Source organism: Gadus macrocephalus, chromosome 19 (assembly GCF_031168955.1).
Source record: "Gadus macrocephalus chromosome 19, ASM3116895v1".
NCBI classification, from domain to species: domain Eukaryota; kingdom Metazoa; phylum Chordata; class Actinopteri; order Gadiformes; family Gadidae; genus Gadus; species Gadus macrocephalus.
Window position 1 is genome coordinate 7,416,219 of NC_082400.1, and position 26,969 is coordinate 7,443,187.

The 26,969-nt window shown below is 47.3% G+C and overlaps 1 protein-coding gene across 5 annotated transcripts in view; it reads right to left on the reverse strand.

Moving 5' to 3' along the window:
• arhgap24 (Rho GTPase activating protein 24) overlaps positions 1-26,969 on the reverse strand; it is a 57,107-nt gene that overhangs the window by 2,921 nt on the left and 27,217 nt on the right. For 2 of the 5 annotated variants that reach the window (XM_060038159.1, XM_060038158.1), the window contains exons 4-9: positions 7,857-7,979; positions 4,680-4,887; positions 2,447-2,579; positions 1,854-1,927; positions 1,622-1,743; positions 115-1,408 (exon numbers count right to left, since the gene is read on the reverse strand). In XM_060038159.1, coding sequence (XP_059894142.1) covers positions 115-1,408; positions 1,622-1,743; positions 1,854-1,927; positions 2,447-2,579; positions 4,680-4,887; positions 7,857-7,979 — 1,954 coding nt within the window. Of the gene's footprint in view, positions 1-114; positions 1,409-1,621; positions 1,744-1,853; positions 1,928-2,446; positions 2,580-4,679; positions 4,888-7,856; positions 7,980-12,126; positions 14,603-15,285; positions 16,180-22,350; positions 22,685-26,969 lie in introns of those variants that run through there. The other 3 variants (XM_060038162.1, XM_060038161.1, XM_060038163.1) reach the window with 3 other exon arrangements.

The following is a 26,969-nucleotide window of genomic DNA, read 5'->3' on the forward strand; positions in this document are numbered from 1 at the left end:
AGAATAAAGCCATGTTTTGGGGTGGGTCTCTAAGCTCAGATCCATTAGGTTGAACATGAGATGATGCATGAGGTGACCAGTGCCTCGGTTAAGCTCCACTGTGCTCCCCCCTACCTCTTGATCCGGGCCTCGTACTCGCTCTTCTGCTTGTTCATCTCCTGCTTCAGGCCGGCCACCAGGCTGTGCAGCGCGCTGTGGCTGCTGGTCCCGTTGCTGACCGGGTAGCCGTCGCTGGTGTCGCTGCTGCTGGTCCCCCTGCGGCCCCTCCCGTTGGCGCCGTGCCTCCCCTCCGCCTCCCCGCCCCCGGGGGCCGCCCCCTCGCTCTCGCGCATCGCCGCCGCCGCCGCCGGCCCGTCCGGCTCGTCGTAGTGGCCGGCGTAGAAGTCCTGCTCGGGGCAGGTGGTGGTGGAGGAGCGGCAGGAGGTGGAGTTGTCGGGCAGGGAGATCTCGCAGGACGAGGTGGACCAGGTGGCGCTGTCCACGCTCTGCTTGTCCTCGCTGCAGCCGTCCCCGGGCTGCGTCTGCTGGGGGTGGTGTTGGGGGAGGTGGTGGTGCTGCTGGGGGTGGTGGTGGTGCTGCTGCTGCTGCTGCTGCTGCTGCTGCTGCTGCTGCTGGAGGTTCAGCTGGTTCAGCTGGACGTTGTCGTACGTGGACAGCCGGTTCTGGCTGGACGAGTGGCCGTGCTCGCCGTCCCGCGCCTTGCTGTTGTCCCGCAGCGTCACGTGGCCGTTGGGCACCCAGAGGCCGTTGCGTCCGTTCAGGCTCCCGTTGACCACGTCGGTGCTGGACACGCCCAGCCGCGCCCCGCCCCCGTTGGTCACCCCGCTGGTGCCCATCTTGGTTCCGGAGCCTTTGTGGGCGCCGTTGCGCCTCCCCGGTAGGCTACCGCCTCCTGTCACTCCTCCCGCTCCTCCTCCCCCTCCTCCGAGGGCGGGGCCCTTCTCGGCCCCGCCCTCGCCCCCGGGGGAGGTGGAGCTGAAGGAGCCGTTGGTGACGATGCCGCTGCCCTTGCTGAAGGCCGGGTTCTTCTTGAGCGTGAGCGGCGGGCTGCGCGTCAGGTCGAAGCGACCCCCCAGGCTGTTCCGGGGGCTGAGCGAGTGCGGCGGCGGCGGGGAGCCGTTGTCCACGTGCATGGCGTGGTGCTGGGGGTGGGTGGGCTGCAGGGCCGGCGGGGGGGGGTCGGGGGCCTCCCACGCGCACTGTCGTGACGACTGGGTGGCGTTGTTGTTGGCCGCGTTCTGGCCTGCGGAGCCCGAGCCCGAGGAGACGGGCGGCGGCCGGTGCGACGGGAGCTCGTTGTTGTTGTTGTTGGCGCGCTCTATCGCCGTGGAGACGTCCTCCGCGTCGGGGAACAGGGCGTCATGGCGCCCGATCAGAACCGCCATTAGCTGCTGCACCAGGACTGTACCTGATGACACAAAGACACACAGGAATTATTGGCAATAATATATACAAATACATATTTTTATATTCTTCTAATTATTTAAAAAAAAAGATATATATATCAACAAGTTTTATTTTTCTTAAAGTTGATCAATAGACGTACAATCATAAGAGAACATCTAACTCACGGACAGGGGTGGTCTGTAACTTTAGTAAATCAACCTCTATGTGCCCTCACCTTCCATGATTGCTACAGGATCTTCAATCTTCGGTCTCAAGATATTTGGACCAAAGACGGTGCCTAGATTCTGGACGCTCATTTTATTCACTCCTGAGTAGGATTGGACTTCATCTAGGAATCTGCAATACAGAGAGAAACATCAGAGAACATGAGAAAAAGTTACACAATGAAACAACAATTTCCTATATTTTTATTAGAAACAGTATTAAAAGGGTTTCATTGTACAAACCTGCAAATGTATGTGAGGAGATTGTAGTTGACTTGAGGTAGAGCTTTCACAAGTTTCCTCAATTCCGCAATACCCTGCAGACAACACAAACACATAGTTTAATACGCTGTACATCCTTATACCATACCACCCATGCACTACCTATAGACATGATAGGGCCTATGAAAATGATACACAGCCATACACAAGACGCCATATCAAAACATACTTTGACGCACGGAGGCAAAACTAAAAAAAGATGATTAATGGGTAATGTGACCCCGAATTATCATTTGAACTCAATCCATTCCAGTAGAACTGATGAATCAGTGAAGCAGCTGACAGAATGGGGTCAGTGGAGGTACAGCCTAACACAATGGACCAACTTGTAGTTTGTTCCATTAGCTGTTGACATTATTTACTTATTAAGCACCCCTGTTATGCAGAGCGACTGCCAATTCAGAGGCACGTTGTTAACAAGCAGGCGCAGGGTGTCTTGCTCTAGGAGGCCGACAGGTGAGGTCAATGGGGACACCCGGGATCCAGGGCACAGGTAGCTCTCGGCTAGGAGCGGGTCGCCCCTCACCCCCCCCAGGACTGATCCTGGTGCTCACCGTGGCGTCGTCCTTGCTGAGCAGCTTGGTGCAGGCCAAGAAGCAATCGTATTGGGAGAAGGGGACCACCGGCTCAGGGAGCTCTCGGAGGTACAGCTTCAGCAGAGATGCCACTGTATGGACGTCTGTGTTGCTGTACAGAGGGAGGGAGGGAGGGAGGGAGGGATGATGGCAAAATTAGTTTTGAAAAATGCATATAGAAATATTGCTTCAGAAGACACATCTATGAGCAGGTGTGGGCGAGACATTGTACAGAAACAGGAGAAAACAAACCATGACATGCTATTGTGCGTCCCAATGCAAGAGAGAGAGAGAGAGCTATCCAAGCAAACATGAGCATCATCAAATAATATGCGTATGACGTCCTTATTGGCCTGGAGAAAATAAGGAGAAAATAAGTAAATAAAACATGGAGAAAATAAGTTAACTTGAGTTAGCCAAAAAGGAAAGGAAGGAGGAGGAGTATTTCCGTTCTTCCAGGGCGGATACATCTGTGAATGTACCACTGTCCTAAGAGGGACAGCCAGGTGATGTACTGGCAGAAGTTCCTTGAAGTAATGCATTTCAGCTCTAATTTATCACCCTCCATTGATACAGTTGGCGGGGGCAGATGAGTTCGGCAGAGGATGTGGTTTGCAGATAGGAAGAGGAGGATTCCATTACTGTGTGTGTGTGTGTGTGTGTGTGTGTGCGTGTCAGACTGAGTTATAGATGATGCTATACATCATCACAGCAGCTATGGTACAGACGCTGCCATGGAAAATAGTTTCATCGTCCCATGACCACCCAGGCATCCACCACAGTACATACAATAACAGAGACCGATACAAGAGATGTCATTTCGCGCACAGAAAATGTCAGTATATCTTGCTACCATGCTCAAATTAGTGTTGTATTGGTGTGTTATTTTTGTTTTGCGTTGTATTTTTAAGATAATACAATTACTTTAAGGGCTGGCTACGCCACCGCCGGTATGTAACTTCTCTAACAACATTTCAGCTATTAGTAGAATGTTCTTAAAACATTAAGTAATTTATCAATATCAGCACTTTTGGAGAAAAAAAAGAAAGAAAGAAAGAAAGAACACAATAACAAATCCAAAGAGGAGATGCAAATCAAATGAGAGTTGTCGAAATCCTGCAACTTTACTTGCACTTATTCCATCTGCGGCCGCCCAACCTCCAGATAGTACATCTCCCATGCATATGCAAGGCAGTTTCATAAGTCATGAGGCTGTCATGATGATATATGGTGTTGACCGGGCTCTGCTTGGTATAAACAGGTTCCAATGCTCGGATCGGCGCCTTTTAACTCCTCACTGCATCACCTCTCTTACAGGTTGGTATTCCAGGTTTTAACAACTGTTTGTCATCTTCCCAAGATCTTTCTTGGCATGGGAGATACGTTTTTCTTTAAGCTTCATGTCAACTGGTAAGTGCTGCACATCATCCTGCTAAGGCTCTGATTCACTATTTGATGCTAGCTGCTTAAAGCTTCTGGTAGGCCCTCCAGTGCTTCTGCTAGGCCCTCCAGTGCTTCTGGTAGGCCCTCCAGTGCTTCTGCTAGGCCCTCTAGTGCTTCTGCTAGGCCCTCTAGTGCTTCTGCTAGGCCCTCTAGTGCTTCTGCTAGGCCCTCCAGCTCTCTCTGGTTTACTGTGAGTCTGAAGGCATAATCTCCTCTCTGCCAGAGACGGCTGCAGTCCAGTGAAATGCTTCTTGGTAAATCCAGGAATCTCAATGACCCGACATGCTACTCTATAAAAAAGAATGTGTTGCACCCAAAAAGGTCCAGTGGAGCGTGAAATTAGCCAGTAAAGTCCCACTACGCTGTGAAAGCTTGGCCAGATTGGAGTTAGAGACCTAGGACATAAGGTCATTGATCTAAAGTCATGTTGATGTGAATGGTATGATATCATTACTGGGTCAGTTATTGTGTGCAGCCAGGTTGAAATCAATCGAACTGTACATTTAACAAGCAAATAGCTCAGTCAAAACTCACTGGGAGTTTTGAAAAAGCATTATAATCATGTTAAAATAAAAAGGATTTCAAGTTGTATTTACTGATCAAAACTATGAATCACCATATAAAAAAAAAAAGATGAGATGTAATGATGAGGGGGAGATGTTAACAAACGACTTTCAAACCATTTTGAAGTTATCAGAAATATTCAGCTCACACCAGAGGTGAGACTGTGTTGCTCCACCTCTCTTATCCCTAGAGAGGTTCTCCTTACCGGTCAAAGGAGGGCTTCTCCCCGCAGTCGAAGGCGTCCTGGAGCTCCTTCACCAGGTTGGCCTGCCCCGGCAGCCTGAACAGGCCCTCCTCCTGCAGGCCCTGCTCCCGGATGAAGTCCACGCACTGCTCCACCAGCATCGGGGCCAGCTTGTTGCCATAGCGCCGCTCGTAACGCACCGTCTCCTCCAGCTTCTGGCCGAAGATGCCTGGAACACATGGCCCCATCCAAGAACGTCAGACACGTGATGATGTTATCCCAGTTAGCAGGTCAGTATTGAATGGAAATAGTGGCATTATGAAAGGCGACAGTTACACCCATACAATAATAAATGGATTTGAATGACTGAATATACACGTAAACACGTTCAGGCACAAACATGTCTGTGCACAAACACACACAAACACAACAAACAGTAATTGTCCCATTAGTGTGTACAGAATACCCCTGGCAGTGAGGTGATATATTTAAGCGCGACTTGATCCACTTAGTTTGTGACAAACCCCTAGGTTGGCTTCCATGCAAGGCTTGTGGTACAGAGTTGTATATGGAGGAGAGCATGAACTGAATATGCAGACTAGCAAAAGCCTTGGTCTGGACTGAGGGGAACTCGATCCCTCCACATCCTGCTGCTCTTTGTGTGTGTGTGTGTGTGTGTGTGTGTGTGTGTGTGTGTGTGTGTGTGTGTGTGTGTGTGTGTGTGTGTGTGTGTGTGTGTGTGTGTGTGTGTGTGTGTGTGTGTGTGTGTGTGTGTGTGTGTGTGTGTGTGTGTGTGTAACAGCCTGGTTATCAGCACAGGTCTCTCATACAAACTGGGATTAACACCTATTTCCTGGGCCAATACATGCACACACACTGGAACCCCGGTACACACACACACACTTTGTAGGTTTTACTCCGATGCTATGAATTAAATCATGTATTGTAAAACACAAACGTACCAGGTTATGATCAACGTTAGTGTTAAGCTTAATTTTTGTAAAGCACACATTGTAGACTGTAAAGCTCTAATGCACACAGTGGGACAGTGGGACATATTATAATATGCAGATATACATCAGGCTAAACACACATTCAACCTATCTTTCCCCTGAATCTGGAAGCGGTCCAACGAGCAACAATGTCTTTTTATCCCCCGCCATGAACTTTATTGGTACATAAAGAATGCATAAATTTAGACCGGGGTGCACAACCTGCATTTATGACACAGATTATGTAACGCTTCTACCTCAAAGCACGCCTCTAAACAACACATACAAAGGCATCCCACCAGGACGTGTGTGGATCTGGACGGAACATCACATTACCATCCATAGCGTCCCTGAAGATCCACACCGAGAGGCCGCAGCTGCACATGTCGGCTCCTTCTGAACGCAACGCACCAATTTATACTCCCATGAATGACAATGGAGGTTTTCTCTCATCGCGGGAGCGGGACACAACGACGACTTTGACGGCAAGAAGGGACCCCTGATGGCTGATGGTTGCCTCTTTGTCAAACTCACAGTGATCTATGGGGGGTGACCTCTTTCTCTGTCTGTCTGTCTGTCTGTCTGTCTCCCCGTCAGTCTGTCTCCAGCAGGAGGAGACAAGGCCCTGGGGGATTACGCAAGCCTGCTCCCGGACTGGGCTGAAATATGGAGCTTTGTGTGCGTGTCTATAACTCTGTGTGTGCATGTGTGCAGAACTGTGTGTGTGTGTGTATAACTGTGTGTGTGTGTGTGTGTGTGTGTGTGTGTGTGTGTGTGTGTGTGTGTGTGTGTGTGTGTGTGTGTGTGTGTGTGTGTGTGTGTGTGCATATGACCGTGTGTGTGTGTATATAACTGTGTGTGTGTGTTTGTGTGTATAACTGTGTGTGTGTATGGGTATGTGTATATTGTGTGTGGCTGTGTGTATAACTCTGTGTGTGTGTGTGTGTGTATGTGTATGTGTATGTGTGTGTGTATATATATATATATCACTGTACGTGTGTGTGTATCAATGTAAATGTGTGTGTATAACTGTGTTTGTGTGACTGTGTGTGAATATACAAGTGACATCGATGTGAATCTGTAGGTGTTTGAAGAGGGTTTTCCTGTTTGTCTGTGTGTGTGCGTGCGCAGCAATGACTGAGTTTTGACTATGCATGGGGAATTGGGACTGATCGTTTGAGAGTATGTGCGCGCGAGCATCATTGAATGCATGTGTGTGTGTGTGTGTGTCCTGATCGGGTGACAAAGAGCACCCACCCCCTACGCCAGCTCGGAGCCCCACCTCTCAACTTTGACAAATGGCTCGTCCTTTTGAAGAGCAGTCAACTGAGATACAAATCAAACTCCCGGCACTGATAACACAGGGGCCAACTCATCTTCATCCAACACACACACACACACACACACACACACACACACACACACACACACACACACACACACACACACACACACACACACACACACACACACACACACACACACACACACACACACACACACACACACACACACACACACACACACACACACACCTCTGCCAGTCAATATGGTGCCCGGGGAGCCCAGCAGCGAAGCATAGCAAACAACTAATTGATGCTAATGTCTTGATATATTATTTATTTGCACACTACTGAAATATATAGTGTGTATAGATGTTACTGTCTCACAGACAATATACAATACAAATATTAATATAACAGTATGATACCTATATATATATGTTTATATTTATCTTTCATGCTTCTTATATTTCAATATCCCTATTTTTGTTGTTATGTCGAGTATCTGCCTGGTATTAACTAACTGTAAATGAAAAAGATAACTAAAGTCTAGTTATCATTTACTAATGATGTTCAAGTTTACTATTTTTTAATGGCTACGTTTATGGTCTTCATTTTAACTAAGGCATTAATCAATACATTGTTGAATAGGGTTAGGGTTAACCATAACCCACTTACGCTAACCGTTTAAGCGTCTTAGAGTACCATATTAAGCGCTATATAAATTTCATTTATTATTATTTATTATTAACCCCTATGCTATGCTGAAGCTATATAATAATACTAATCACTGCATTAACTACTGGTAACTCATGGATAACTCATGTACCATTATTGTAAAGTGTACCAAACAACCTGCACAATGAGTATTATATGACGTGGGTCGTGGACACACATTATGAACACAGGCGAAACATACTGACCTCCGCCGAAGGGTGCCCAGATGACCCTGCGGATGGTCTTCACCCAATCCTCCATGTCATTCTGGGTGTTGGCCATGAGAAGGTAGGTCTCATGGTTAGCGGTCATTCGCTCCCTGTCTCCTCCTGGTCAAACACAAAAGCACAAAAGCAGGTAGAGTTAAGCCTCAACGTCTCTCCATCATATGACTCTTCTGGGCTGGCCCCAGGGGGTGAAACACAAGGGGTCTCCGGGGACTGTCAGAGACGCCTTGATTGACACTTAAGACCCCTGAAGGCCTCAATGGCCACATTTTGGGGGGAGGTTCCTGGAATAACAAAATATGTCACTAGCAATTGTCACTAAAACTCCTGCCCAGACAGGTCCCAACACATCCAAACACTCCTCGCTGCGGATGTAGGAAAAGGCACTTTGACATCCCGCAAAAAAACACAACTTGAGTTCAGAGCTGAGTACAACGTTCACAAACTGGTCACCGGTAACTGGCCAAAACATTCTTAAAGCCGTTTTCTTTAAATGGCCGTTTTAATTGAGTAAAAGCGTCCTTTAACCCCCTCATTGACGCCAACTAGTGGCCAGCTCAGGATTCTTCTTGTATTAAGTCTTTGCAACAGTTCAGCACAACATTGGAGTACTCATCATATATTATTGATCTGGACACTCACAGCTGAGCCTCTTCTTGCCAAAGCCACAACTTACATGTTTTTATTCCCTTTATTCTCTTCTATTAGCAATATATTTTTTGAGTTCATGCTCCTAGTCCAAGCCCATATGCCCCAGACATGGCGCCAGCAAGTTTTTATTTCCTGTAATAATTTATGACCTCATTTGGGAGCAGAATTTGAAAAAAGAGTCTGCATTACATTACTTTCAATATTAAGGCTTTGGTTCCAGCAAAACCAAATGTTTAGTTTGAGTACAAAATGTAGCGGGGTGCATAAATTATGCATGGCGTTCTCGACTGCCTACAATCACACACTCTCCAGGGGTCTTTCCTCTGGCTTCATTTATTGATTGCAACTCAAGATGAGATCAATTTTCTGGTGTAAAAGCTTTATTTATAGACGTGAACACACGATGACAGATGTATTTTGTTGCACTGAGTTGGTATATATTGCAACTAACGCACTATCTGAACCACAGAAAGTGGATACAAATGATAAATTCAAGTAGTTTAGGGTTGTTCATTAAATTGTAGTTGGAAAACTTCCCTGAAACAAATGGGAGACAAGCAATGCTACTGCTGTGGTCTTTGCTAATTTAGAAGCCAAATGCCAGATGTTTGTCTACTGATCCAGCAAACACACACACACACACACACACACACACACACACACACACACACACACACACACACACACACACACACACACACACACACACACACACACACACACACACACACACACACACACACACACACACACACACACACAGCAGGGTTGTATTTGGAGGGGTCCAGCTTTTGCACCTTTAACCCAGCATGGGAAACCAGGTCCACATTTGACTGTCAATGTGGAACCCTGACAAGAGATTGATGGCTGTTGTCTGATTGATGACATCTCGTTAACGGGCAGCAGATTTCACTGTTTACCCGATGTGTATATGCTGCATGTTTGAAATGCTGACCCACTCAATTAGATTCCACCCCAAAGAAGACCCAGTGACCATATGTCTGACCCCCATGTGTGTACACGCCGAGGTGTTAACTGTTTGGGGTGGGCAGGGCGCATGCCCCAAACTCAATACATCTCTGGGTTTCTGTTTAGCTTCTTAAAGCTATATTAATGGTGATTTGACGGCTAAGCGGCTGTCTCACATTAGACATTAGACTATATCGTTTTTTTTTAACCAAGCATTGGTTCTTAGTACTGTTGGGTCAAATTAACAAAGAAATACCAAGTGAGAAAATCAGCCGATTAATCAGTTGCTACCGGCAACGTCTTTACACACAAAACAGAGTTCAAGCATCCTTAAGCCCTAGCATCTTCATGTCCTTTGTCTACTTTCTCCTTCCTAATCCCTTTATTGTCTCCTGCTGGCATTGCAGAGGGCAGAACCTCCGATGCCTTCTCGTGAAACCAGAGCCCAGCTGTTTGTTGGAGTTCCTCTGTCAGGGGTCAGGCTTTACAACACCAGGGGTCAAGGAGGCCTGCCATTCCCCCCTCCTGTCAGTCTGCCTGTCTTCAAGAGTCTCCCTGTTGTGCTCCTCATTGTTTGGATACCTTCTGGTGTGTGGACCCCTCTACCACTGTACTTAAAGAACCCCCTATTTTACCACCAGCTGTGATGTTGATGAGCCATTACAAGCCATACTAATGTCCCCGTTAGTGGAATCACACGTGGAACAGTCCACCCAGATGTATGATGGATGGATAGCGCAAGCTACAAGCCGATCCAGTGGACTGCAGAGACCGGTGGGCTGATCGATCCATCATCTGTCTGGATTCTGGACACTCCCATGTGTGATCACTCTGTCACTATGGCAGATACAGGCCTTGATGACCTCCAGAACCCATCTCCTCGGAAAGCACAGAGCAGGACGGCTCGGTGGGTCAACCGGCTAATGTGCCAACCACGTAGACAGTTCTCCTTGAGGCGACCCCGGGTCGATTCCCACCTGTGGTCCGATGCTACATGTCATTCCATCTCTCTTCTCCAACCTGCTCTCCCGTCTCTCCTTTCTATCTGGTCCATAAACACACAAAAAGGCGTGAAGCGAAAGTGACGTAATCGCAGCCCTCGCGACCATGTGGTTTATTAAGTGATTCATCGCACACCTCTGACCTTTCGCAGCGCAAACTTTGCCTTTGTGGCACAGCAAGAACGGTGCCTCACACGACTATTTACTCTGCTTATGCTGTCTAGGTTTTAAGGGCCTCAGGAGAAGGTGTGATTTACATAATCAAGCAGGCAAGTTCCCAGCTGTGGCACGTCTCTTCTCCAGGACGGGGCGGGTGGAACTTCATCAAGTGATAACAGACTGAATGATGACGTGACCGGCCTACACACATGCTCTGGTTGCATATCACCAAACGCACTGTTGGTTTGCCAACGGCTGTCTGCTTTAACGCTGAGTATGTGTGGGCCACACAAAACGCCTTTTAAGTTTGAGTGCTTGAATCATGCCTTACTCTATCTGGGATTTAAAAACCATCGTTAATCATTGACTAGAGAAGGTGTGGGAAGCACATTTCAGCTCTGGCTTATCCACAAGCCTTTGACTGTCTTTAACTGGAACTAAAAGTGAGTGGTAAAAATGTTAGGGTTTTGAATGTATCATTAGGTCAGTGTGTTTAGAAATGTGTGGATTGATTATTGATGATCAATTTATTAAACATCCACAATAGCATGTGGTTTATGTCTGTAGTTGATCAAGGATTGCTAATGTAAATCTCATTTGATCTTAACTGCACATGATCAGGAGAACCAACTATAGAATGGGGGTTTGTCCCGATCTTTTATTTTCGTGCAATCACTGCACCAATCTTTTGCATATATTTATAAGTCAAGGAAATCGAGAAAAAAACTATCAATAAATTAAGCAATGAATGTAGAAATATTTCCATACATAACTTTCATAACCACCCTATTAAGTTATTTGATCTAATTATCTTAACTATACAATCATCCTAAATTGTGTCCGTTTGTTCTACACCACTCCAAGCGACTGCAAACCATTGCTCTATATATGCTCCAGCTAATGTCTCTCTCCAAGTTTCTCTATTGATAAAAATAGACACAATATATAACTAAACAGAAATGCAATATCCATTGGCTATCAAAAGGTTGTTTGATAACTTGATATGATAACACATGAGCCACATTGACTTCAACCCCAACACAATAAGTTAAAATCCAGTACACACATAGACTACGCCGTTTCACTGGGCACAGCCGATGTAACAAGTGCCCGCCTCTTGCGATACACGATTGGACTTGAATGCAAATGCGGTAACAGTAATTTCGAAAACAAACAAGTGGTAGAGGCATCGCAGACTTGTCTAGGGCTCTCATCATGAACTCGATCGTATGACGTGATCCCACGTCTCATCCACAACACCGCTACAGCGGTTTGGTTACAACAGCACATTCAGTTCGCCCTGTTGAATGCGGCATTTCCGTCATAAATCCTCACTGTACAATCCCGTTAAAACATCCCAGCAGACTCACAGCCACAAAAGTGACATCAGAAATCCTCAAGGCAATAACCGGTACACACGCAGATCTAATGTTGTCACACATGTCAGTGAAAGAAGAAGTTTGCCTTACGGTATGAAAATGACAAAAGGTCGATGAACCTCCCGGGTTCACGTCAAGCTCGGCTCGTGAACGACGGCTATTAAAGCGGATGTGGCTCGTGTCCCCCGCCAGCTGATGAACGACCAAACAACGGCACTAAACTCACCCTCGGTCGACTACTGCTATTGGAAGAGAGAGAGAGAGAGAGAGAGAGAGAGAGAGAGAGAGAGAGAGAGAGAGAGAGAGAGAGAGAGAGAGAGAGAGAGAGAGAGAGAGAGAGAGAGAGAGAGAGAGAGAGAGAGAGAGAGAGAGAGAGAGAGAGAGAGAGAGAGAGAGAGAGAGAGAGAGAGAGAGAGAGAGAGAGAGAGAGAGAGAGAGAGAGAGAGAGAGAGAGAGAGAGAGAGAGAGAGAGAAGCTGCTTTCTTCTACCCTATCCGGGTAGATGAGATACTAAACAACCACTTCATAGACTGAAGTATGGCAGAAACAAGTCACGAAGAAGGAGCCAATAAGACGATAGCGAAATCCGTGCATATACAGACAGACGCACGCGCGCGCGCACATACACACGCACGCGTTGTTTATTGCCAGCAAAGTATTCTACACGGTGGGAGTATTTAAAACCAGCCTCGACTCATTCTCATTTCAAAGCGCTGTGTTCCTGTGCGATCAGAACCCTATAATATCACGTGGACGTGTTGTGAATTCCTCGGGGGTCACACTGCGTGTTATTAATCCAAGAACCTTGTCAAGCGCTGGCCTACTGCTGCTGCCTTTCCTCTCGAAGCAGCCACTGGGACACACCATCATACATATTGTGCAGCAGACTTATTATACCGCATACCACATGTGTGAGAGCACCGTGCTGCTGTCCTCCTGCCATTTCCTGTCGGTTTTCCACAGTTATGTACTTATTTATTGAGTTTATACTGGAGGCTCCTAATGGCTCCTAATTTTCTCTGTCGATACGACCATTGGTTTGATCCAGGTGTGACCTACTGCAAGGAGCCGGACTGTTTGGTGAATTGAATGAAATGGATTTGTGACGTATTATTCCATTATTCCAAGACAGATCGACGTGGAGAAGTAAGGATGTCTAGAGTTGTAACCACTATTGGACCCAGTCTCCCTTATTGTTTAAAGAGTTGCTGATTTAATCAAGGCTGGTTTTATTTACCTTGCATTACCTAACCCATCGTAAAAAGATATGGCAGGATTGTGTCTCCTAACCTCTCCCATGTAGTCGATATCAGTCGACGCCCCAACCCAACCGGCCCACGGCAAAAAGACGTCAAGTCTGAAACCGAAGTCACACTCACCCTTCCGAGCATACACATTGACCCTTTCAGTTGTAATCAGCAGACATAACCTTCACTGCAATTTCAACAACACAGTCGTAAAAAGGGTTAAGGTAACACGTTATTGCACAAACGATTTCCAAAAAAGTTTGTGCATAGTTACACTAATAAAAAAGACTGATAATGTTTTCATGGAATCATTAATCGCTAAACTGTGGTTGGTGCAGGTGGCCTTTAAACACCCACATGTCCCTATCAAGCGCGTGTCTATCTGATGCTCCACCAGCTAGCGTCTGGCGCTTCGCGCCGTCATCTCCATGGATACCACGTACACTCCTACAATCCGAGCGAGACCTCAACAGTCAAGGAGATTCCACCGTGACGCGGCAGTAACCGACGTGAGACGGTCATGACAGCTGCCGCCGCCACCTCTCCTTGGTTTTAAACCAACACCGGGGAAGTTGAAACAAGGATGCACATGTCCCACATTACACGCTGGGCAGTCTCCTGCTAACGTCCGGTGAACTGACGTTAAAAGTGTCACCGAGTTCGAGTTATTTCTGGCAGGGAGAAAAAAAAGAAAAGAAAACCCTTAAGAAGTTAAATATAGAAATAGAAAAAAAATAAAAACTGAGTAAGATGCCTACATAGTAGTCTGTAATTCAGCAAGTCAGTTTGGGTGAGATTACAAGAATATCGCCAGCAGCAGTATTCTTGTATTTCAGACTGTGACCAGCAGTCTTCAAATTTGGCCGGGCTGTGCAGCGAGTGTAACCCTAACTAATGGTTGTGAACAGGTGGAGACAACAAAGGCAGCCCCTATGCTGTAATTACCCAGCAATGCTAGGGGCTCCTTATACATTATACACTCTTATACACACCCTGTACTTGGCCTCCAACGATAGGGATTGTCCTTATTAGCAAATAAAGACCCAACAGTTTACACAGTGTCAATAAACATATACAAGTATTATATACGTTTACTACTGCAGTTTCTGTGCTGCTTGCCAAGAACAGAGGAAGCAGCCAACTGTACTGTTCCGGAAAACACATGATTCAATATACTGCCTCAGCATTGTTTGGCTTTGAATGACTAAACCATATGTCAAGTTCCTCTCAAGGTGTGTGTGTGTGTGTGTGTGTGTGTGTGTGTGTGTGTGTGTGTGTGTGTGTGTGTGTGTGTGTGTGTGTGTGTGTGTGTGTGTGTGTGTGTGTGTGTGTGCGTGTGTTTCAATAGTTGTGACTGTCTTTTGGTTGTTTTTTGTATGCATGCTAGCTTCCTAGTCAGCAATAGTGGTGTTGGATGTGTGCAGCCTACTAACTGCATAAAAGTGTGTCAACTGTTCTGTCAAGTGTTCTCTCCTCTCTCTGGTGGCAAGAACACACTGTTTGTTTGTGTGCAAGCATGGGCAAGTTGAGATTCAATATTGTGCCTAATGATAGTCTGGAAACTTCTCAGTAGGCTGCGTGTCATAAATACTTCGAACTGCAGAGGAAGTCAGTGTATCAGATTTACATTGGAGCAGGTTGTGTGGAAAATATCACAGGACACACACAGGAGTACACACACGTGCGGGTACAAGTCAAATGCTCGGTTATTCGTGCTAACTTCCGTTAAAAACTGAAGGTGATGTTTAAAATGTCCCTTATCGTGTTTGATCCGTTGTGGTTTACTTCAAACTAGTTTAAAATACATTGAATTAGAACTACAAACCTGATTCTTCTAATGCAAAAAGTCCATTCCATTGCAGTGAAGCGTACACAGTAGTCTAGACAAGTAACCCGGAGATCTCAGCCCTTTTCAATGTGCTAATTTGTTCTGCCTGTATATGTTTAGCCAGCAACAGGCTCCATTGGAAAGCACATACCATGCTAGTTTATCGTTTGTTACCTGAGTGCGAAGAGGGTAAATCAGCTAATCCATGATACTGTTGCAACCGATGCAGCGGCTGGTGAACCACTTCCATTTGCTCACCCCGTCACACTCCTCACGTGGCCAGCCCTGGGGGTCTCTGAATGGGACACACAGCACCAGACCCGGGTGGCTGGGTGGCTGGCTGGGGGAGTGGAGGTCTGGTAGAAGGGGGTAACTCTCCCAGATAGTTCTTTTGGCCCCAGCTCAGCGTGAGTGAGTGAGTGTGGGAGCGAGTGTGTGTGCGAGTAAGTGTGTACAGCTGAGCGTTTGTGGGAGAGAGAAGGGAAGGAGGAACCTGAGGATTGGTGGAAAGGTGGGGGGCTGGGGAATAGGAGAGAAACAGAGAAAGAAGCCACACACACACCCCACACACACAGGCGTCCATAGTCGCACATCCACACATGTGCACCCACTGATATGCACGCGCACGCGCACACACACACACACACACACACACACACACACACACACACACACACACACACACACACACACACACACACACACACAGAAGCGCACACCCCCCCCCCCACACACACACACACACACACACACACACACACACACACACACACACACACACACACACACACACACACACACACACACACACACAACCTCTTCATGTCAGTGGGAGCAACAATAGGAGGGGTGCTCTGTCTTCAGAGAGCCTGTTGGTTTGACACCAGGACATGACCCCGTGAGCAAACATGGGATCCCCACAGTGCCATTCCCTCCCATTCATGCACATTGTTAGGAAACCATTCACTGGTCGACTCATGATAGAAATGAGCCACGCAAGTAGAATAAGGTGTTTCATACACACATTCTGTAACTGTCTTTACTAGGTTTTAACTCGGTTTTCCATAAGTCCCATAAGCAAATTGAGACCAGAAAAGTATTTCTAAATATTTTTTTTCTGTATTTCTTTGCCATTTTTCTAATTACATTATTCCGGAGAGTATATGGTGTGGTTTATATTCAAGCAGAACAAGGACAGAAAGAGAAAGGGAGGGATAGAATATGTCCTGGAGCGAGACGAGACTACATGCACGATGGCGTGCGTATACATGTCTACAGTCAAACGACAGGGAGAATCCAAAAGGCCATATTCAAAACAAGCTGACACGGATAAAGTTTCAAATGCCATTCTAACCAGATTCTAATATCAAAGTATTTATTTGGTGTGCAGACCACAGACCACAGGCACACCCTGATGCATGCGCAGGGTTTCCCAGGCCTGGGGCGGGGGACCCCGAGGTGCACGCCAGGAGCTCTGTATCACTGGTCCCAGGTGCTTCACCAGCCTTCTGTACCTCCAGGGCCATCTTTCCATCTATCTACAATCGGTGTCTCCTTTCACTTGCCTCCCCTCAGTCCAAAAGGCATTCAGTTTGCCAAATTGCTCAAAGTTTCTTTTTTCTTTCTGTGGCTATAGCTCCCGGTGGTCCTGGCTTATCAGCGGCTGTAATCAGTATGGAGACGGCTGAACGTTAGCCTCTATCTGAGTCGTGGCTGGGGTCCATTGTGTCTTGGGAGAGAAAGTAGAGAGAGCTCCATAGGTCTCTTCCGCCGCTATCCATTACCCTCGGATGTTGATTGAGCAACAAAGCAAATAGCAAAAGGTCGGGTCAAAGGGGGCTTCGCTTTGGTCGGACTCTACTGTCCCTCCCGGCCGGCCACTGGGGAGCCACACTCACAAAGGCAAACATGACACCATTCCTCCCCATTAAAGGCATTCCACCGCCCCCCCCCCCCCCCCCCCCCACCCACCCTCTCTGTCACCCCACACGAGAAGAACCCTAAAAGACAACACCAACCCGGGCTCACACATACAGTGTCTGTTATCGTAAGGCGCCGAGGCCGAGACACATGGGCGATCAAGAGATGGGAGGCCCACACATACACGCAGACGACACTCAATAATTCACCCTCACTCACATATTGATTCAACGTAATTTGTACAGGAGGTGTTTGCTCTGCAGTGAATTTTTTCGTACGGTTTCACACAGGCGTATGTCTTCTCATATTCCATCTCATCATAAAGCTTGTGAAGATTCCCCTGGCCAGCAGCATCCATCCACATGTCCTCACAGGGAACACAGAGAGAGGGGGGTGAAAAATAATAGTAGTCAATGCATGTGGTCTTTATCTTGAACCGTACCCGACCCCGACATCAACCTATGCACTCCTCCACACAAACCTTTTGGTCGCTCTATAGTTAACAGACAGAAAGCTGACACACAGTCTAACATGATCATATGTCATATGTCACATGTGTGTGGCCGGGATGTGCTGTTTTTTTGGGTGTGTGTAAATGTGTGTGTGTGTGTGTGTGTGTGTGTGTGTGTGTGTGTGTGTGTGTGTGTGTGTGTGTGTGTGTGTGTGTGTGTGTATGCGTGCGTTTGTGTGTAAGAAGATCACTGGTTTACTGTAATATAATCGCCCAATATATTCCATAGCAGGGTTCTAAATGCAGAAAATCCAACTGTGAATGACTGAATGACTGCTCACAATTAGAGTTACGCTGATGCAACAGACATTTGATGACATCGCACCCTTCAAAGGAGCATAATTTAACCAAGATGTCGTCGGTTAACCTGTTTTGTGGAAGATGAAACAAGGCTTTGCCATGTCTTTCAGAGAAGCTGCGGCCTGTTGCGGCTTCGGTCATCGTCGCCGTTCTGTCAAGCGGCCAAGGGCCCTGATTACACAGCAACTAAATAAAGAGCTGCCTGCCGCCATCTGCCCGCCTGGGCTGCCAAGGTGGCTGTAAATACACAGCATTATGCAAGGGGAATCCATCTCAGCTTTGAGGACGGAAACCAGGAGGCGCTCACTGGGTTCACGCAGAGTTTCCCAGTACGACGGATGTATGTTGGAATGAGAGACGGTCAAACTGGGAACTTAAACCGAGCTCGAAGCATGTGTTGGTGCACGCTGTTTTCCTTCATTTCCCCTGAGGCATTGAGATCAAGAGTGGATGTCATTGAAGATTAATGTATTTAAATATTGATATCTTCATCTTGTACCATAATCATAATATATTATGTTTATTTATACATAATTTAATTTCCAGTGACTTGTATGAAATTCATTGTTGTTATTTCACTTCAAAATGAACTCATAAACAAGGTCTTTCGAGGTCCTTTAGGGGTTTGTCCTTTAGCCGTTAGTTCAAGGAGTGCAAAGAGATTCCCGAAGGAAGCACACTATGAAGAGCGGCCATTAAGTCCAGCTACAGCTTCATTGGCTTCTGAAGGAGGATTAGTGGCTCGTTAAAGCTAAAGAGTGGCAGCTGTTTTCACTTGTCTTCAGTTCTACCACTTTACTACAACAGCGGTGGTGGAGGTGGGTTTCAAATGTGATAGCAGGAATGCTAACTAGCTTCTTAGGTATCATGAGAAACTCCTGCTAAGGCACGGTACTAAATAAACCCCCAGAGAGAGAGAGAGAGAGAGAGAGAGACAAAGACCGAGACAGAGAGAGAAATAAAGACAGAGACAGAGAGGGTCAGAGACAGAAATAAAGAAAGAGCAAGAGAGACAAAGACTGAGACAGAGACAGACAGACAGACAGACAGACAGACAGACAGACAGACAGACAGACAGACAGACGGAGAGAAAGAGATGAAAAAACAGAGACAGACAGACACAGACACAGACAGACAGAGAGAGAGAGAGAAAGGGCCTTTGTAAGGTGAGGAGGAGGGGAGGAATGATAGAGAGGAGGAATGATCCTTCTTTTGATTCTGTAGTTCAATGACTATATCCACATCTAGGAAAACAGAAGATAAATCCTGTTATACCGCTTTATGTCACTATTTGACATGATGGTTTATCTCACTGGAATGAAGCAAAACTTTAAGAGTTCAACGCACCAGAGAGCTTTTTATTTCACTGAAAATGAATGCCGTGTGGAGGCTGAATACAATAACACATTAAGTGTTGAACTGAACAAGGAAAATATACAATGTAAAGTACTTCAACAGATGATTAACAGCCACATCAGCATCTGTGCATTTGGGCTTTCTGTGAATAATGACCCTCCCTCTCTACCCTCCCCTTCACACATACACACATACACACACACACACACACACACACACACACACACACACACACACACACACACACACACACACACACACACACACACACACACACACACACACACACACACAGGAATGCAGCCTTTATCTTGAAGCCACTGTTTAAAACCCTTGAATCAAATGTAATTAAAGTTACAGCCTTTATACTGTGATTGAAGCGATGGCTGGGGGCCATGTGAGCTCTGCGTCTCTATGCAGGGCAGCTAAAGGCTTTTAGGTTGATGAAAAGAGTCAACATCAACAGGTAATTATTTACTATCTAATCCTCTTAGCTTTAGGAAAAATGTCTTCTATCTCTCGCTCACATCCACACACATACGCACACACATAAAAGGAAAGTGCAGTATATCCACTTTTAAATGCGAGGTGCATGAGAGTGCAGGAGGTCATCAGGGGAACGTCTGCCAGAATGCAAAACAGATTAATGGGAACTTGTAAAGTTTGTATTCCTGGAGGTAGTGGCTGAGACCTGACTGCATCTCCTGAATGACGAGTTGACAAATTCAATGAAAGTCAATTTGAACATGAGTAATAAGAATAAAATAGGCTGCTACATGTTCGTTGTAACTCATCATTTAGCAGACTAATCATTCGAAGTTGGATAGGTCTCAACACACACCTACAGATAGTCTTTGGACCTCAACAAGCTGTTTCCTTATCTAAAGAAACCTTGCAGGAATTGGAAGGTATTTACGGTCTAGTTAGGCTGCCAAACCCTCCCTCCTTCCGAAAAAGGAAACTCAACTTTGACCCGCAATTTAAAGAAGGACACAAAGGCTTGCAGTGGACTTGAGAAAGCACCTGTTTCTCTGTTCCCTAATGCTAACTACTACTCGCTAATACTATCTTTCAGCACAGATGAGGACCCCAGGGAGGACACACACACCTGCACTGCTCTCAGACGAAATTGGTAGGTAAGGAAGGAGTCAACCGGGCCCTGGGAAAAAAAAGGCCAGCTTGAACTCTAAAGACACTGGCTGTGGAGAGAAACGTGGACCACCTGATTAATCAGACTTCACAAGAATGATCGACCAGCCTTCTACTCTTTACTTTTGACCAGAAACAAATTAAACCTTGAATTCTTAAAGTCTAAATAAGACTACCTAGCACTACGTAGCCTGTTCAAAAGAAACAAGATACATATAAAGAAGGATGAAAAGATGAAAATACAACAAGCAATCAAGTTCTCTCCACTATTATCCACATATCGCTATGCAAGTGTCATTACCATTAAACAGGAAAGCTAATGTCGGATTACTCTTGTTTTCACATCTGGATTCTTGGACAGCAGATACATCCGATGCTGAGTCTGTCCCTGACCTACAGCTTATGTTTGACACCGTAGCACCCGGTGCTGGGTTGGATGAAGGGTTCAGGTGGTAGGACACATTAACAACCTCTTGTTGCACCGTTAACGGTGGCTCTGCGATACGTCCACTTGCACATTCCTGCATTCCAACGGCCTGTGGGGGCATGTTTGATGTTTGTGTGGCTGCTGCTGCTGCTGCTGCTGCTGGATATGTCTGGTTTTATGACACACGTGTGTGTGTGTGTGCGTGTGAGAGAGTGTGAGTGTGTGTGTTTGTCTGTGTGTACGTACGTGTGTGTACGTGTGTGTGTGTGTACGTGTGTGTGTGTGTGTGTGTGTGTGTGTGTGTGTGTGTGTGTGTGTGTGTGTGTGTGTGTGTGTGTGTGTGTGTGTGTGTGTGTATGGGCATATCTGTGTGATACTCTATTCCCTGGAGGCATGCACTACAAACCCCTCTGTTGACTTGTTGCCCAATTATTCAGCCAGCCAACGTGGACAGCATCCCCCCCCCCCCCCCCCCCCCACCTCCCCCGCCCCTAGCTTGAGCAAGACAAGCGTGCGGTGATTCTGCCGTGGCAGCAGTCCTGTCTGTCTCGCAGCTCCGGGGCTGTTGTCTGTGATCCAGGCTGGCTGGTAGGTTCTGGCCCGAGGCAGCCAGAACCTGAGACGGGGGCGCAACCTGAGATGATGCAGGGCAGGTCGGGGAACAAGTTGGGTTGGGAAGGGCGGAAAATAAGGAGTGGTGGAAGGGCTGAGAAATACTGCTGACCGCACTGGATGTGTGTGCGTACGTGTGTGGGCATTGCGTGTATATGTGTGTAGGTGTGTTTGTGTATATGTGTGTGTGTGTGTGTGTGTGTGTGTGTGTGTGTGTGTGTGTGTGTGCGTGTCTGTGTGTGTGTGTGTATTTCATGTTTGTGTGTTCAGGTATGTATGTGTGTATTTGTATATGGCTGTGTTTGAGCAGGTTTGTATGTATGTTTGTGTGCATGTGTGTGCACACACATTGCATGTTTCTGTGTGTGAAGGTAAGTGTGTTTGTGAGTGAGTCTGTGTTCATGATGTGTGTTTTTGTGAAGCTATACCTGTTCACTATAGCAGGTCCAACCCACTGCCCTTATGAACCACCACATCGACTCATTCCCTGGGAAAAGCAGCAAACCACTTCCATTTAAACTTGTCTATGTCCTATTTCTTGCACTGAGTCTGCTTGTGCTAACACTAGTTGTGGTACAAACAAGTGTATTCAGACTGAATAGCGGCACAACGAATTGAAAAGCATTGGTTATCAAGCACCTTGCTGACACACTGAGCTTAAAATCACCCCCCCCCCCCCCAAAAAAAACAACATGTCTCTTTGACAATACACTCATAGCGGACATGTTCGCTGAAGCAGCACACGGGAGATGCAGCCTCCCCATCGCAGACCTTCCACCAGGCTCGCCTTTCATTCAAAGCCCCCAGGCCAGCGCAATCATAAAACCGTCCAAAAACATCCCGCTCATAAATCTCAACCTCAAACGCTAAAAAAATAATGAATGAATCCGGGGAGTCAGTCGAACACCAATGGAAACCAGCCCTCGAGTGAAACCCCAGAGCCAGAGAAAGACGAGACACCGACCTGGGCTGGAGTTCAGAGCCATTGGTTCCAGATGAAGAAGAGGAGGAGGAGGAGGAAGGTGATTGTTGAGCTGCTCTCCCTAGCAGCAGCAGCAGTGTCTGGGCCTGGAGAGGGCACACGCCGGGCTCTCTCTCTGTGGACTCTGCACACCGTGCCGGCACGGCCCCTGTCATCTGCTCCTGTCATTATCCAGTCCCAGATAGCTGCTCCACTCCCTCTCCACCCTGCTGCTCCCAGTGCTTAGCACCCGCCGCCGCCAACACCACCACCGACGTTCCATATTCTCCACCTACTTTCATTAATTTTTTTTCACCCCCCCCCATAAAATGATTCTCCTAAAATCAGAGCTCTCTCTCTCTCTCTCTCTCTCTCTCTCTCTCTGAAAATGCTCTCCCTCTCTCTGTCTCTCTATTTTTATAGTGAGTCAGGACGACGTCTGCGCCAAGACAAGTGCAACACGCACACACACAGCTGAGCTCACACAGCTGAACTCACACAGGGTCACACTGAGACGAGGCTACAGTACTTTGTCCACCTCGTGAGTCTCTCTGTCCTCTGTGTCTGTGTCTCTCTGTCTCTCTCTCTCTGTCTCTCTCTCTCTCTCTCTCTCTCTCTCAGGGAGGGGGATCGTAACTCAGCAGTCCTGGACCGAGGTCAGGCGAGTTCCCCTTCTTGGTAACAGTAAATCTGGGGGTACAAAGCGTGGGCACTTAGCCAAATGTGTTATGCATGTTAAGGGGAGGCTGGAGGGGGGGGTTCAGGATCCCGGGTACAGTGCTGTCCCAGGTGACCTACGTGACCCTACCGCCGAATTTTCCTTCCCGTCGGACTACGTCCACATGATCTTATCCGCAAAATAATCACTCCAGTGACATCGATGGAGACAGGAGGAGGAGGAAGAGGAGGAGGAGGAGGAGGAAGAGGAGGAAGAGGAGGATGAGCATGGGGAGGAAGAGCGAGAGGAAGAGGAGGAGGAGCCGGAGGAGGAGGAGCAAGAAGAGGAGGAGGAATGCCACTGTGATTCAAACTAATCTTGCGATTTCCCTTTTCGCTCTTCTGGAATGTATGTACGGAGGAAGGAAGGAGCGGAAAAAAGCCGGCACCATAGAGACGTCTAAATATTTACCAGAGTCGCCGGGGGGTGAGCCGGGGGTCAGACGACTCCACATTTCATAACAGATATGGAAGTCAGTCCGGGAGCTGTTCGGATGAAACCCACTCCAAATAGTCCCCCCACGAAGCCCCAGCCAACCTGATACATGTGGGGGGGGGGGATGATGAGGTCATGGGGGAGGAGTTAGGGGTCACGAGGGGGTTGGGGTCGTGAGAGCGATCTGGGGGAGTACATAATGTGTACACATGCGTGTGCACGTGTGTATATGTGGGGGGGGGGGGTGGTTGATGGAGGAGATCATGATCCTCTATGCTGTATCTGAGTATGTTTTGTGAGACGCCAAGTTGCAAAAAGTACACATGCAGCGTACTTGGCATGCGTACAGATGGAGAAACCTAAACACGTGCACAGGTGGGAGGTAGGAAAACCTGTAGTGTGTCACAGCACAGAAGACATATATCCCATTGGCCACGGGAGATAGACTGGAGCTGGATTGGATGCTTCCCAAAGCATTCCTCTGCAGACAGGGGTTTAAGTGTGAAGTAATGTCCTACTGCTATTTGTTTTGTTCACTCGGAGATAGATTGATTTTGACATAAATTGTAAAAATTGCAATATATATTGATTGAATATCAATATTCAATCAAACAAGAGCAGAATTACATTTTATTTTAAACTATGATACTTTACCACTTAAACTGTGACCTATGCCCACTATACACTAATTATTAACACACACTCAGTGCCCCTCCTTTCGCTGAAAACCCTATCGACTGATCTCTAATTGCAAACAAGCGAACTCCTTCTAGATCCGGCCCTCGTTATCTTAGCTTGTGCTGTCCTCCAAAGTCCAGCAAGAGTCCCCTGAAGGCTCGGCCCTCAGTCAATGATAGTACACTAGTACCAACCACACTCAATCTGCAAGGCTGGTGCTCTCCCCTGGGGGGAGACGTGCACGTCGCACACAACATGCCATTCTGCAGGGGTCTTGTTATTGTTGTTTGGCTGGTGTCTCGATGCATTGGTGGGGAGATCAGTCATCGTTCTGGTGACAAATGGGCCTCATGGCACCTCTGAAACACGAGGTATTACGTTTGATTCTCAGGGGGATTGTTTTATTTCATTAATCCTCCGCCTCCTTCATTGTTGACTTCAACGGCACACAGCAGGGGTTATATAGATAGAGTATGGTACACACACACACACACACACGCACATGTACACACACACACACACACGCACATGTACACACACGCGCGCGCGCGCGCGCGCGCACGCACGCACGCACGCACGCACGCACGCACGCACGCACGCACGCACGCACGCACGCACGCACGCACGCACACACACGCACACACACACACACACACACACACACACACACACACACACACACACACACACACACACACACACACACCTGTACAGTATAACCTATATCCTGGCTCTGCTGAAGAAACAGGGGTGTAATGGATTCCTCTATTGAGGGAACAACGGTGGCTGTAAATCAGTACGGGTCCAATATGAGATACGTCAACAGCAGAACAACCCCCCCCCCACCCCCCCTCCCTCGGGAAGCCATATGGCAGCATGATGGAGACACCAGCTTAGTGATTGGCCCCCGCACAGCAGCCAGACATGGACCATCTCAAGGAGAACCAACACAGGCACGGATACGTGTGTTTTTGCGTGCACACACACACATGCACACAGACATAAACACACACGCACGCACAGAGACATAAACACGCACACTTAGACACAGACACACATATACACATATACATACACACAGACACACACACACACTTGCATAGACAACTTCAAACAAAAATGCTTAGGTATATGAACACGAGGGGGAGAGAGAGAGTGAGCGAGAGTGAGGGAGCGAGAGAGCGAGAGAGACGGAGCGAGAGAGAACAGGAGTAAGAGAGCGAGAGCAATAGAGCGAGTGTAAGGATCAAGCAAAAAGAACCCCCTACATCACAGAGATAATGGTGAACCCTAAAGCACCCTGACAGCCCGGTCAGGGTGTTCCAGGAGCCTGGCCGGAGGACAGCCCCGGGCGGACCCTGAGTGCCCCCACCACCTAGGGCTCCAATGCTCTCTACCGATCCCAACCATTCATATTCAAACCTCAAACATTATTACTTTCTGCATCCACTTTACTTCTTTTTCCAGAGTCATCAAACCCAGGGCTTCACCCCCCTCACCAGGCGAGGTGTGGCTGGTGGTGCCCGGAGCTGGAGGTTTAATCATCAGCTTCCGCCACGCTGGGGGGGGGCGGCGGTAAATCAAACCAACCCACGAGCCCTACACCGCCATGCTAAACAAACTGTCCACGTAATATATGACACCGTCAGCATAGAACTCATGCATACACAGTGTGTGTGTGTGTGTGTGTGTGTGTGTGTGTGTGTGTGTGTGTGTGTGTGTGTGTGTGTGTGTGTTTGTGAGTTTATGTGAGTGAGTATGCATTACATTACAAGACATATATTTATGCATGTGGGATTGTTTATGTGTGTGAGTATGCACATTTATTTCTGTGTATTGGTGTGCTTATTTGTGTGCACGTGTGCACATGTGTGTGTGCGTGCACTGATGTGTGTGCGTGCACTGATGTGTGTGTGTATGTTCGCTTGAGTTATGTGTGTTGGTAGGCGGTAAATTGATTTAAATGACCCATTGTTTTTCATATGGGTGATGGCCCTTATAAACGCCTGCCACCAGGGGCGTAGTTAGGCTCTGTTTCATCATGGGCCTTCAGCCCCCCCCCCACACACACACCAAGGCACACATTAATGGCTGAATAATATATATCCATTCAGAAAGGCCTCCATAATGCCACAATAGAGTGATATGACTTGTATAGCCTGGTAAAGTAAGGTTTAGTTCAAACTGTAGTTTATCTGAGACAATTGATCTATAAATAACAAAAATAACAAATACATCAAACAGTAAAGCAGCTATGAATAGCACATCTGGTGTGGTTGTTGCGTGTGTCGGGGTCGACTCAGAAGGGGACAGTACTCCCGGCCTGCTGTATCAGTGAACAGTAGTCCCTTAGACCCCCACTGCCTCTACCTGGTGGAGCTGGCTTCACCCTCTCATCGGGGCATGATCCGGGCATGATTGGGCCTTTATCATACATAGAGTATTGGTAGCAATGTAGTAAGCGGTTTGTTGATGTATGGTTGTTTAGAACTAATGGATATTATATTGTTTGCTTCCACTGTGGGCAAAACGTTAACCCGACACAATGTCGAGCAACAGAATGCAACTGTTGGTTTAACGGTGTGTTGACTGACTGAGATAGCCCACACTGTGTCATAGATCACTGGAAACGTGTGTGTGTGTGTGTGTGTGTGTGTGTGTGTGTGTGTGTGTGTGTGTGTGTGTGAGAGAGAGAGAGAGAGAGAGAAATAGAGCGGGAGATGGAGCATGAGAGAGTGTGTGTGGGTGTGTGGTTATTTATTTATTTAGTGTTGACATCTAATATAAAGAT